Genomic DNA, 12,685 nt, shown 5'->3' on the forward strand with positions numbered 1-12,685 from the left:
AAAAAAAAAAAAAAAAAAAAAGGAATGATATAATGGACTTTGGCGACTTGGGAGAAAGGGTTGGGGTGGGAGGGCAGTGAGGGATAAAAGACCACAAATAGAGTGCAGGGTATACTGCTTGGGTGATGGGTGCACCAAAATCTCACAAATCACCATTAAAGAACTTACTCATAAAATCAAATACCTCCTGTACTCCAATAACCTATGGAAAAATAAATAAAAAATAGAAAAAATAAATAAAATTATTGGCTGATCTAAAAAAGCAATGTTAAAAATGGGTAGTCTTATTAAAAAACAATGATAGAAACATCATGAAGTTCATATAACCTCAAAGTAATTTCACATCTTTTACGTTTTTCTATTTCAACTATAAATTAGTGCTTGTTATGATAATCAAAGTACTCTAAAACAATCAGATGTCTTCTAAATCATCAATTAAAAATATTTTCAGTAATGTGCATTGTTAGATATATTTTATTGTGCTCTCATTCTGTGAAAATTGGTAATCCAAGTATGGCATATATGCTAATTACCAATTAATGACTGACTAATCGCAACTCAACCTTGGGCAAAGCCATTTTCTATGGATTTCCTCAACTATTAACTGGGAGAAAATGATTCCTGCCCACAGGCATCTTGGTGAAGAATTTATTTGAAAATACTTTTCTGATAGAAAGTTCCAGACAGACATTTTCATGACACAATAACTTTGAAGTTGAGCAATGAAGTATGCTACCTTCAAATGAAACTAGAAGGGGTGACAGATTGGTAGAGCACGAATTTTGAAACTGAAACTGGCTGGGACATCAAGGTTAACGTTACCCTTTAACCTCTTTCTTTCCCCTTTGCCCCCTTTTCCTTTCCCAAGCAAAGTATGGAGTGATTGGGAAGTAGGCCCTTACATTTTCTTTAAGAAAGTGGTATAGTGCTAGTTCCCTGTGATTTGGGAGGGAAAATCTCATTTGATTCCTCACCTCAACAATTTCCTATGATGCCTGTTTCTGCGAGTGGTATTTATGAGTTCTTGTTTTTTAGACAATTGCCTTGGAAATGTATCTAATCAAATACTGATATAAAGAGGAGCCAGATGGGAAGGCTATGGAATGTTGAATTTGTCCTAAGTTGAGTTCCTGTTTATAGGAGGAGAGCCTGAGACCCTTTTTGCTAGTTTAGCTTTCTCCTTTGCTGAGTCTGCACATTTGAAATATTTTAGTGTTAGCCCGCTGTGACACACTGCCTGTCCAGCAGCTTAATTGATACTTAAGCAAGTTCACAATATGTCCTTCATATAATTAAACACTGGGGCTATGCACAAAAGGATATGTTTTTAATGCATCAGTTATGGAGACATTTTATCATCAGCCCCTTATTTCCACTGTCTTAATACAGCAGAGTAAAATATGATACTTAGGTATCATTATGCTTTGCCCTTTTCTACTTCCAAACCTGTTGGATCCTCTCTGGAAAGGGAGTCTTACGACCTACAGTCAAACAAGCTAGGTCAGATAATTTCCTTATGGCCAGCTTTTACCCAGAAAAGCAGAGGAAAAATCAGAGTGATATTTTTAGGTTTAATGACTGACTTTGGAAAAAAGGGGTTCTGATTTCTATGACACGCCTTGAGGAAGAGGGATTCTAGTTTTTATGGCTATCCTCGGGGGAGAATGGGACTGAGAGACTGGCAGTTAGGGGAAGGTCAGAGAAAAACTTTTGCTTCTGACGCTTTCATTTTGGGGCATTGTTTTCTGAGCCTCAGCATAGTCATCTATGTTTGACAGGTCTGCTCCATTTCAGCTGCTGGGAATATTCTCAGCAAACACTTACCCAGTGTGTTCAGCAGCAATCAGGCTGTTGGTGATAATGTAGAAGTTTATTAGAACATGAAGAGAGGAATTACCTACAAGTAATTCTGGAGAGCTGGCTACCAGGAGCCAAATGCCTCATAGGCAGAAATTCATTGAATAGCATGCATTTATTATATGTTGCCAGCAGTTTAAGCATTTGAGCTCAAACTTCCTATTACACCCTCCCCAGCATGCGGGCCACCCACCAGTTACAAGGCATGATGACACGACAGATGACCCGTCCTCCTTGGTAGCAGTATGGATATGGGTAGTAACCTAGTAAAGGTTCACAGACGCGGCGGCAGTAGCGGTTGCCTCGACGGCAGTAAATACAACAATAACCTCTCTCATCCAGCATGGGATCAAATTCTATTCCATTTTCAGTCTGAAAGAAGAAGAAGCCAGTGTTGGGGGTGGGAGAGGAAGGTTCACTAGCAAGAGTTCTCACCAAGCAGGGGAGAACTAGAAGACTGTATGAGTTGGGGGCTTGTGAGAAATTAAGCTCCTTAGCCTGATCATGGAGATATATCTACAGAGATTGAGATTGATTTTGAATGAGCCTCCCGGAGATTTCAAGTTGCTTAAACATTTTTTTTTTTGTTGTTGTTAAAGCCATGATCATCCTCCTTCCAACGATTGTGATCTGAGGGGTAGTAAGTTTTGTGAGGGCTCTTTTTTTCTCCTCTATCAAGAGTTTACATAAACATAACTCACATAGTCATTTATTGGAAGTTCTTCCTCACTTGCTTGTCTGGCGTGACGGGTCTTCTCTACCTTCACTTGAGGGACCACCCACTGTTCATTTTGTTCAATCCCTTTTTTTTCATTGGCAGGAAAGTGAAGATCTTCTCCATCCTCCTCAAAGTCTTGTAACTCGGAAACTAAGATAATATATGCAAAGTTGTGATGCAACTGCTTTGCAAATGTTCCTGAAAGAAGTGCTTGGGGGAATAGCAGCTGGGGATAGAGATATTCATTGTGTCTTTAAACTGGCATCATTTAGGCATGGACCACTTTTCCAAGCTCCTTCAGTTGATATTTTAGAGTAGTTTCCAAAACAAGCCTGATCATTTCTACATACACAAACTTCTTTGCTTCTTTGGCATCAAACATTTACTGCTTTGCCTTACCAGCATACTAAATTAAAAACTGAGAACAAGGGACTTCTGTATCTCCTACAGTGATGATTTTACCCATGGTAGATGCTCAATAAATATTTCTTGGTTGCCTGAATTGATTTGACATCCTCTGTCCTCCCACTTTCCTTATGTTTCTTGTCTTAAAATTTTTTTAAAAAACTTTCTGTTTAGAAGTAATCTTAGATTATGGAAGAGTTGCAGAAATAGTACAGAGTTCACATATTCTTCACCCAGTTTCTCCTAATGTTATCTTACATAACCATGGTACAATGATAAAAAATCAGAAGTTAGCATTGGTGCAATGTTACTAACTAAACTACAGACTTTATTCAGATTTCATTAGTATTTTTACTAATGTTCTTTTTCTGTTCCAGTATCCAGTCCAGGATACCACACTGCATTTAGTCACCTTTTTTGTATCTCTAAAGAGTACCCACAGATGCTTACATTGGTGAGAATAACCTCTCTTGGGTAATAGAGTAATCTATGCTGTGCAGAATGAGGGAGGCCAAATTGCATGTTAGCTAAACAGACTAAGACATCCGGGGGCCTTTACCTTTTCTATGGGCTGACTGGAAGTTGAGGGCTGGACTCTTCTACTCTGGACGTCTAGCCCTCAACTACTTTTATAGTAATTCCTAAAAGAGCGACAAAGAAATTTGTATTGCAGTGATTGTCTTATTTTCTAAGGAAAATGCCACCATTTGACATAGGGAATCCTTCTTGACAGCAGAGTATTGTTTTTGCCCTTCTCTCCTCTATTCTTGGGTTGGACCCACAGTGGTTTGAGCAACGATCTGGTATAACGACTGCAATGAATATAGATGTGCAAAGAAAGATAGATTAGTTTTTTGCTATCACTAGTCACATTAGGATGGTGTTACCTTTGCTGGGATATTTAAAAGCCTGTCAACATTAATTTTTCTGATTTATAACTTGGCTGTGAAAAATTCCCTCCTCACTGGCAGTCAGCATATATAGACTCATCCAAGAAGGTATAAACCAATCATTTGTTTTCCTAGAAACGTAGCCTCTAAATGCTGGGAATGTTAACCTGTTACTGTCTTAGAAAATAGGAGGAGGATGAGGGTAAGGATGTCATACCTGATATTAGAGTGGGATTGATCCAATACATGGTCACGTTGTCACAAATCTCCAGAATTTTGGAATTTTTAAGAAAATCTCGGTTTTCAATAGGCTTTTCTGCTGGGACCCAAATCACTGACTGTTCAAAAAAAGTTGTGGTAATTTCTTCATTCTGAAAGAAGAAAGTAGCTTAGGGTGGGGATTGGCAGAGAAATTAATAGAACAAGTGAGACATTATGGGATGCTGGAAAACAACATATTTTGAGTGTGAGTAACAATTTTAATCCTAGTGCTGCTGGTGAACTAGCTCTGTGCCTTGCATTCAGTGGGTGTTGGGGGAGTTAACAACTGATCCTTCCTCCATCCTGGGTCTAACAGCAAGGCTGCTTACTAAACTAGGAGCCTTCTCTGTTACCATTTCACTCAAAGTCAGAAAGGCGCTTCATTATTTTCAGCATGTCCTGGGTCTGTGTATGTTTTAACTTGAGCTTCTGGAACCCTGAGTGATTTACATTTGTTTTCTTTTTTATAAATACATTTTGTTAGCCTGCCTTATTTAGGCTTGCATCTTGGGTGGCAAGCAGGATTTGATCTGGAGCTGAAAAAACTCCTATAATCCAAACTCGTGAGATCAATTCAATAACAATGGGATCTAATATTTGGGTTTTACAAGATTTGCCTGTTGATGGTAGCCAGTTATCGTACAAAAGATATCTTTTTATGTTTTAAAGTGAGGTCTCCAGTTTTTGACTTCACTGGCCTTCCTACTATTGCATTCCTTTCATTGTAGATGCTTAGAGTTTATCTCACAGAGCGTTTTTGCTTTAAGCAGCTTTTTGTATACTGTGAAGGACGCCACTTTCTCTTCAGTTTCTAGTATTGAGGTAATTGTGTTGTATACCTAGTTCTTACTAATTTCTCCCGGAATCATTTACAATTCTAAAGTCTTAGCACCTTTGTCCTTGAGTCTGTAACGACCTTGAGATGCATTGAAAGGAATTGTATAAAATGAGGTTGGTATGCTGACTAGCTTTGTTAGCAAAATCAGGGCTATTTATATACCTGCTCTGCATGTTTAAAATACACATGCCATGGATACAGTGTGGAGGGAAGTACAGAAGAGGGTTTTGTCATTCAGGACCACAAATTTGTCTCATTAAAAGAAAATCTGTGGTGTGTATATAAAAAATAAGATTTACTTGAAGCTACAATATTCTTACTATCATGAAATGAATATTTGTGTTATTTAAAATATTTGGTGAAATTAACTGAAGACTAAATTAGGGCCAAAATGAGACATTATGAGCCTTTTCCTTTATTTTTTATTTGTTTATTTATTTTTTGACACTGAGTCTCACTCTGTTGCCCAGGCTGGAGTGCAGTGGCGCAAACTCGGCTGACTGAAACCTCCACCTCCCGGGTTCAAGCGATCCTCCCACCTCATCCTCTTCAGTAGCTGGGATTACAGGCACGTGCCATCATGCCTGGCTAATTTTGTTTTGTTTTAGTAGAGATGGGTGTTCACCATGTTGACCAGAGTGGTCTCGAACTCCTGACCTCAAGTAATCCCCCTCTTCAGCCTCCCAAAGTGCTGGGATTATAGGTGTGAGCCACCGTGCCCAGCCCCCTTTGCCTTAATCTTTCAGAAAAATAAATCCTATTATATCACTTCAGGTTCTCATTGCTGGCTGGCCTACTCAAATGCTTACATTATTTTCTGAACGTAATTAGCATATGTTATTGTGTATAGTAGCTTTTTAATCCTATTGATTTTCCTTTTATCTTACCTTTGCCTACTGTAGTCATTCCTAATATCCTGAACGTTGATCTATTCCTCAGATGCATCTAACTCATGCTTACTTTAAAAAAAAAAAAAAGTCTCCAAACTCTGTCACTACCATAGACCTTGGGAGCAGAGCATCATCTTTGGGAGAACGTTCTTTGTTTTCTTGGAAATTCTAGTAACAAGGGTCTGTAACTTCTCTGGCCCTGAGGAGACCAGTAGCATGAAAGAGTAAAATGGGAGCCAATGACAGCTCTAAGACTTGGGTAAGGGAAGGAGAAATAGTCCTCCCCACCCACTACCCCCAAATAAAGAAAAAATAAAGGAAAAGAAATGGGTTAGTGAGAATCAAGAAGGAGGGAGCTGGGTGGGAGAAAAGTGAAAAAGAACAGGGAGAGAGAGAAGAAAGAAAGAGGTTTTTATAGTTTGTAGAAAGATCACTCTGCCATGGCCGGGCGCGGTGGCTCACGCCTGTAATCCCAGCCTTTGGGAGGCCTAGGCGGGCGGATCACGAGGTCAGGAGATTGAGACCATCCTGGCTATGGTGAAACTCCATCTCTACTAAAATACAAAAAAAGAAAAGAAAAAAAAATGGCGGGTGCCTGTAGTCCCAGCTACTCAGGAGGCTGAGGCAGGAGAATGGCATGAACCCAGGAGGCGGAGCTTGCTGTGAGCTGAGATTGCCCCACTGCACTCCAGCCTGGGTGACAGTGTGAGACTCCGTCTCAAAAAATAAATAAATAAATAAATAAAGAAAGAAAGAAAGAAAGAAAGAAGGATCACTCTGACATTGCCATAATTCCACTTTAGATTTTCCAGCTAAGCAGTAAACTAAACCAATGCTTGTTTTTTTTCTTGCTATAGTGGGGATATGTTGTCACAATATGACCTTAACTGAGGTCCCCCTTCTCCCACTAATAAAACCATACTGTAATTATAGACAAAATAACAGGAAACAATAAAGAGCCTCAGGGACCTTACAGATAGTTGTATTATAGGCAATAACATCCATCTCCCATTAGGTTTTCAGGGGCCATTCAGTGATTGCACCAGCACCCTAGGTTGCCTTACTTTGGCCTAGCAGGGTGTTTTTAGAGAGTTTGTATCACATTTCAGTGTTCACCTTCTTTGCTTTTGCCTTTCCTAGTGAGGTTAAATGTGAATTATTGGCCGGGCGCCGTGGCTCAAGCCTGTAATCCCAGCACTTTGGGAGGCCGAGACGGGCGGATCACGAGGTCAGGAGATCGAGACCATCCTGGCTCACACGGTGAAACCCCGTCTCTACTAAAAAAAAAAAATACAAAAAACTAGCCGGGCGAGGTGGCGGGCGCCTGTAGTCCCAGCTACTCGGGAGGCTGAGGCAGGAGAATGGCGTAAACCCGGGAGGCGCAGCTTGCAGTGAGCTGAGATCCGGCCACTGCACTCCAGCCTGGGTGACACAGCAAGACTCCGTCTCAAAAAAATAAAAATAAAAGTGAATTATTCCATTAGCAGCCCAGCATAAAATGGTAAGGTGAATGAACCACAATCTTTAAAATAGGTGAATACTGAAGTGTGACAAAAGTGGCAAGAACCCCAGGTGGCTTTGGAACTTTCTTTTTTAAAAATGCTTTATCTGAGGCAAGATTTTGTTTCTCTGGCTCATCCCTCTTACTAGAAATCTTTGACTTCAGAGAAAATCAACATAATGTTAATGGGTGCCCTGGTATAAAAGTATAGCATTGCACCTAAAATTATGCAATTCAGTTTTTTGAAAGGCCTAAGTTCAAGACCCCAGTCTGCTACTCACTAGCTGTGTGACCTTGAGCAAGTCACTTTTTGGCTCTGAGTTCGAGTTTCCTGATCTGAAAATGATGATAATAATAGCACCTATCTATAAGGTTGTCGGAGAATCAAAGAAAAGTGAAGCATTTAGTACAATGTTTGGCACATAGGTAGCATCCAATAAATGATGCCTTTTGCCACCACAATTATTCTTCTTACATACCTCGTCTATTTCCTCTTCTGGTTCAGAAAATTCAGGAATCACTTTAATCTGAGTTTTGATAAAACATTTTTGAAGACCCACGAAGTAGATGCCAGTGTATCCCTATGAAACAGACAAAACAACAATAAAGCTTCCCAAAAGACCCACTATTAGTAAGTTCCATGATCTGTTGGGGTACCAGACTAGCAAAATTTGAATTCATAATGGAATGCTAGCCTCCTCTAGGTTTCCATTTGAATTCAAATTTTAGATGGAGGCTATTTTTAACTTGACTCAACTGCTCTAATATTTTAAGTGGAAAGCCTTAGGGGGAAAACATCCAACTTACGTTTTTAAAGTCGTGTACTTCCAATGTTTCATCAGTGCCATTTCCGCTTCTGAATATTTCAGTTCTGGTCACAGGATCAATTTCCATGTAAATCTTCTTCTTCTCTCCATTGCTGTAGAAAGTGTGCTCCATGTCATAGGTCTGGGAGAACAGAGGAAAACAATCTCTAAGATATTCAGTGTGGGTCAGGAGATGGAGATCATCCTGGCTAACACGGTGAAACCCCGTCTCTACTAAAAATACAAAAAAATTAGTCGGGCGTGGTGGCGGGCGCCTGTAGTCCCAGCTACTCGGGAGGCTGAAACAGGAGAATGGCGTGAACCTGGGAGGCGTAGCTTGCAGTGAGCCGAGATCTTGCCACTGCACTCCAGCCTGGGCGACTGAGCAAGACTCCATCTCAAAAAAAAAAAAAAAAAAAAAAAAAAAGGATACTCAGTGTGTCCCTAAAGTGAGGTGCTTTTTGGTGCTGCAGCTGATATGGAGATCACTTCAGAGCTGGTATTTTGAATTCAAGCCAAGCTGCTGAACTAATTACTAAGAATTCCAACAGTTTTCTTGGCAGCCTTGGCTAAATAGCAAATGATAGTTTGCAAACCAGCCTATAAAGTATTTTCCCCTTGTGTTAAGCTGAGGGATCACCTAAAACCTATGCTGCTTCTTTAAGCTACCACTTCCCTTTCCAAGTGCTAAGTAATCACGCCCCCCAATCCCCCCACACTGCCCCTTCCCTCGCCCATGAAATTCATTAGGTCTGAGAAAGAGATTTGAATACACTTAAAATGGTTACGTATTGTTTGTCTCTTTATCTATCCAGGGCTTTAATATTGCCACAACAGCCTTGAATCTATCCTTTTAGAATCTGAAGACTTTCTCCTTGCCAATATTAGTCCTACCCTGCTCTGTTTGCTTCCTTTTGCACCTTAAACTCCAGGAAACATTTATACCTTTCCTTAGTCTTCTCTTTATAGGGCAACCAACCCCACCCAGTTTGTTCCTGGGTTCTGTTTCCCAGGCCATATTCAGTTGTTTTCAAGTTCTGCAGATTCTTTTGTGTATATGGAATTAAGCCAACTGAGCCAAGTGTCCTGCATTAAGTAACGTGGAGCCTCCCAAGAAGAAAGGCTGCTCATCAGGTCTTTCTTGAGTGGCTAAAACAAAACCCCAGATTTTCTCCTGTGCTCTAAAAGAGGCAATTGTATTTCTAAAGACCAAGAGGACCAGTCCCATATGGTACTGCAGTTTAGGAGTAAGCCCTTATCTTATAATTTTAGGGCATATTTATAGGTAGAAGCAAATAAGCGTAAAGGAATTTGTTATCTGTCACAAACCAGGCCAGACCTGATGATGCCTTTTGGAAGTCTATCTTATCTCTGTCATTAGGAGACCTTTGTTTATCAAGTTTCTTCATATTCATTTTTCCTTATGAAAAAAAATTTGGAAAACTAAAAGCCTTAAAAAGCAAGTCTTCAGAGCCCACATTGCTTTCTAATGATACGGTTCCCAGTGGCAGCCTTGTAGAGAACTTACACCAGGTTGGGTCGTTTTTTAGTGTCTGCTGATGCCATTGACTGAATGTTAGTTTAACCTGGTCAAATATTCACCAACTCAACTAGAGAAAAACAAATTGGAACCATTTGTAGAAGCAAGTATTACTTCAAGGATGGCAAGTCTAATGTAGCTGCTGAAGAGAAAATCAAGAGTCAATGTCATTTACCCCTTGGTAGCTCTACAGTGCCTTGGACATGGTTGGAACCTAAGTATTTGTTGAATAAATTTTCCCCACCAATGGCACATCCTTATCTTCCTAAAGAGAGATTTTTGAGTATTGGCAAGGTCTTTTAAAAAAACCATTTTAAAAGTGAAAGAAAAACAATACTTAGAACTCTCCAGCAACTGCAGAGTTAACTCAGGAAGTCTGGCCTGGTTTGTGATAGTTAGCAAATTCCTTTAGGTTTGTTATTTGCTTCTAGCAATAAATATGTCCTTAGTTCCAGCTCTGCAGCCAGCTTGAGAAGAGAAACGTCTACCTATGGCAACAAATTGAGCTCTCAGTCTGTCTGACTTAAGTAGAGGAGAGAGGCATCCACTTCAGATCCAGTCTTGTCAGCTCTCCCAACGGGGGAATTTTGTTAGAAATACTATCCATTTTTGAGACAAATGTTGATGCCACTAGCCATTGGGGGCTGGGGTGGGGTGTTTATTTCATCAGTAGCACCACTGATGGATTATTGTATGGAAAAATGAGGTTAGAGACTAGGGGATGCTGGAACACTGCCTAACTGGGCGAAAGAAAAAATACAGGCTGTATTTTCAATCACTGGTAGAAGACTATGGAACCTACTGGTGACATTTAGAATTTCAGTGTGTTTCTGTGGAATGAGTTTTCCTGCACTGTTGGCAATGCACTTTACTTGGACACCTTGCTAGATGAAAACTATTGGAAACTGCCAAGCTCAGCAGATCTTGATTATTTTCAACATTCCTGCAAAGAGTTTTTTTTTTTTTGGTAGGAGAGAAGGGGTCCATTCTGATTGTGCTCATTAACTTGTTGACTTTATGTTAGTAATGATAAGTTACTAAATAGAGTGGGAACAGAATGACTTCGTTTATGTGTGACTCCTTGGTAGGGGGTAGGAGTGGGAAGCTATATATTCACCCAGACAAAATTTCACTATCAAGGTGTCCTTTTGAAACAGACCATTCTTCGTCTAGGAAGATGATGCTGGTGGCCCACTTTGGACTGTTTGGAGATGGGTATGAGCAAATCCAGACACACTGTCTCGCCTGGGTCCCTGTGGAGCACATTGCTTGGGTAATGGCTATGCAAGCTTCACTGGCCCATATGAAGACTGAGCTCATGCCTTTGGCATCACAAGTACTTTGCTCTCTACTAAGCTTCCTGGCTCAGGGGTTGAAGGTCTTTCTGGAGATGAAAGAATAAATGGCTTTGTCCTCTCCAGGAGCAAGCTAAAACAGAGACAGGATGACTGGCCTGAAGAGAGGTGTGAGTGGGCTACAAGTAGCTCATCGCAGCTGCCTCCAACTCAGCTTTATTCCAGGAAGGATAAGGCAAGGACAGAATATGATGAGAAGTACACCCCTGCCCCACTGGCAAATAGAGTTAATTTTTGGTGCTTCTAGCTTTTCTTTTCTGTTCTATTTTCATATTCATTCTATACCCTCATAGCCCTTCCCCCTTCTCTTCCCATCTCTGTCTGTCCCTTTGTCTCCTGTCTAGACATCTAGGAATCTTGTGGTGCTTCAGGTACCTTATGACAAAGAAGAAATCAATCTGACCCATGATTTCACACTTAGATATTAGTGATGAATGTTTGTCTGTTTAAAAATTTGAGTGCAATACTTCACTCAGAGGAATGAAGTACTAATGGTCCATTTTATTACTTTATTACTTTGCCATTACTTTCAATGGCAAAAACCACAATTACTTTTGCACCAATCTAATAGGCACAGTGGCACGAGGAATGGGAGATATTTGGGGGCAAGGGCATCTTTCCAGCACCACTCAAATGGGCTCTTACTCCACCCACACATAAGGCTGGCCTTAACTATAAGAACCAGAACATTGGAATGGAACAAGGAAGCCAATGGAGTGGAATAGGAATCAGAAGTGAAATGAGACAGATATGTGATTAAGTCCAGGCAGTGAGAGGTGTAAGAAGACCACACTGACAAAACATGTAGAGGACACAACCCATTTTTCTTCCCTGCCCAGGAATTCTGTCTTCAGTCCAGTTAAATCCTCCATTCAGGCAGCAAATGAGCCCTAACATCCCTCTTTCACGGTTTTCCCTGTTTTCTTGCCTCTGTGGCAGTCCCTGAGATCAGAAAAGAAAGCTTTTTATAAAAAGTAAAGCTATCTCAGACCTCAGTGTGATGGATCTGTTTTGGGGGCAAGAAGCTTTAGCCTGTCCTGACAGGGATTTGAGGGCATTTGGCTTAGGTTTGTTTTTTGAAGCCTGTGATTAATCTAGCTGCTCTTCACTCCATCTTCATCCCTTACTGTCTGTTTATGAGGTACACTCTCCAAAGGTGAAATACATGCTCAGAATAGCTGGCTAGCAGGTGTTGGGCTGGAAGGAAGGGAAGAGAATGCACTGTACCATATTATTATTAACCTAACTTGGGGGAATTAAAGGGCCTCTGGGTATTTCTTAACCAACACAGAGCAGACAGATTGTTCCCTATGCGAAGTTAGAGTTCTGCATCTTCAATCACCATTTGGCAATATGCAAAATATTGGCATAAGCAGTACAGACATTCTTTTTCAACAAGAAAAAGCTACTTCTTTTATCTACAGACTTGAGCTGGCCAGTAAGTTTTTCCCCTACCCATTATCCCCATCCCCGATTCTTAAATGCAGCTGAAGAATAGTGGAAAGAATCTTCAGACTAGCCTCTAGTTCTAACATTAACCCCACCACTTACAAGCTGTGTGATTTTGGGCAAGTCACTGAGTGTCTCTAGGGACTCAGTTCCTATTTTAATCCTTCACTCCTTT

At 40.5% G+C, this 12,685-nt stretch overlaps 1 protein-coding gene across 1 annotated transcript; it reads right to left on the reverse strand.

Annotated features, from left to right (window-relative positions):
• Positions 1–1,851: 1,851 nt before the first annotated feature.
• TNMD (tenomodulin) lies at positions 1,852–8,307 on the reverse strand. Its single transcript, XM_011964810.1, has 5 exons — positions 8,168–8,307; positions 7,840–7,941; positions 4,088–4,241; positions 2,559–2,725; positions 1,852–2,229 (listed from the first exon to the last, which is right to left on the reverse strand). Exons 1-5 carry the CDS (start codon positions 8,297–8,299, stop codon positions 2,020–2,022), a joined length of 765 nt encoding a protein of 254 aa, XP_011820200.1. The 5' UTR covers positions 8,300–8,307; the 3' UTR covers positions 1,852–2,019.
• Between the last annotated feature and the right edge of the window lie 4,378 nt (positions 8,308–12,685).

The sequence above is a fragment of the Mandrillus leucophaeus genome, unplaced genomic scaffold (genome assembly GCF_000951045.1).
Source record: "Mandrillus leucophaeus isolate KB7577 unplaced genomic scaffold, Mleu.le_1.0 Scaffold706, whole genome shotgun sequence".
Classification (NCBI taxonomy): Eukaryota; Metazoa; Chordata; class Mammalia; order Primates; family Cercopithecidae; genus Mandrillus; species Mandrillus leucophaeus.

Coding starts and splice junctions, on each gene's coding strand:
- TNMD (XM_011964810.1), bottom strand. CDS start 8,299: ATGGAGCACACTTTCTACAGCAATGGAGAGAAGAAGAAGATTTACATG. Junction 4,242..7,839: donor CAGAAGAGGAAATAGACGAG/GTATGTAAGAAG, acceptor TTCTTCTTTCAG/AATGAAGAAATTACCACAAC. Junction 2,230..2,558: donor AACTTCCAATAAATGACTAT/GTGAGTTATGTT, acceptor TTCTTCTTTCAG/ACTGAAAATGGAATAGAATT.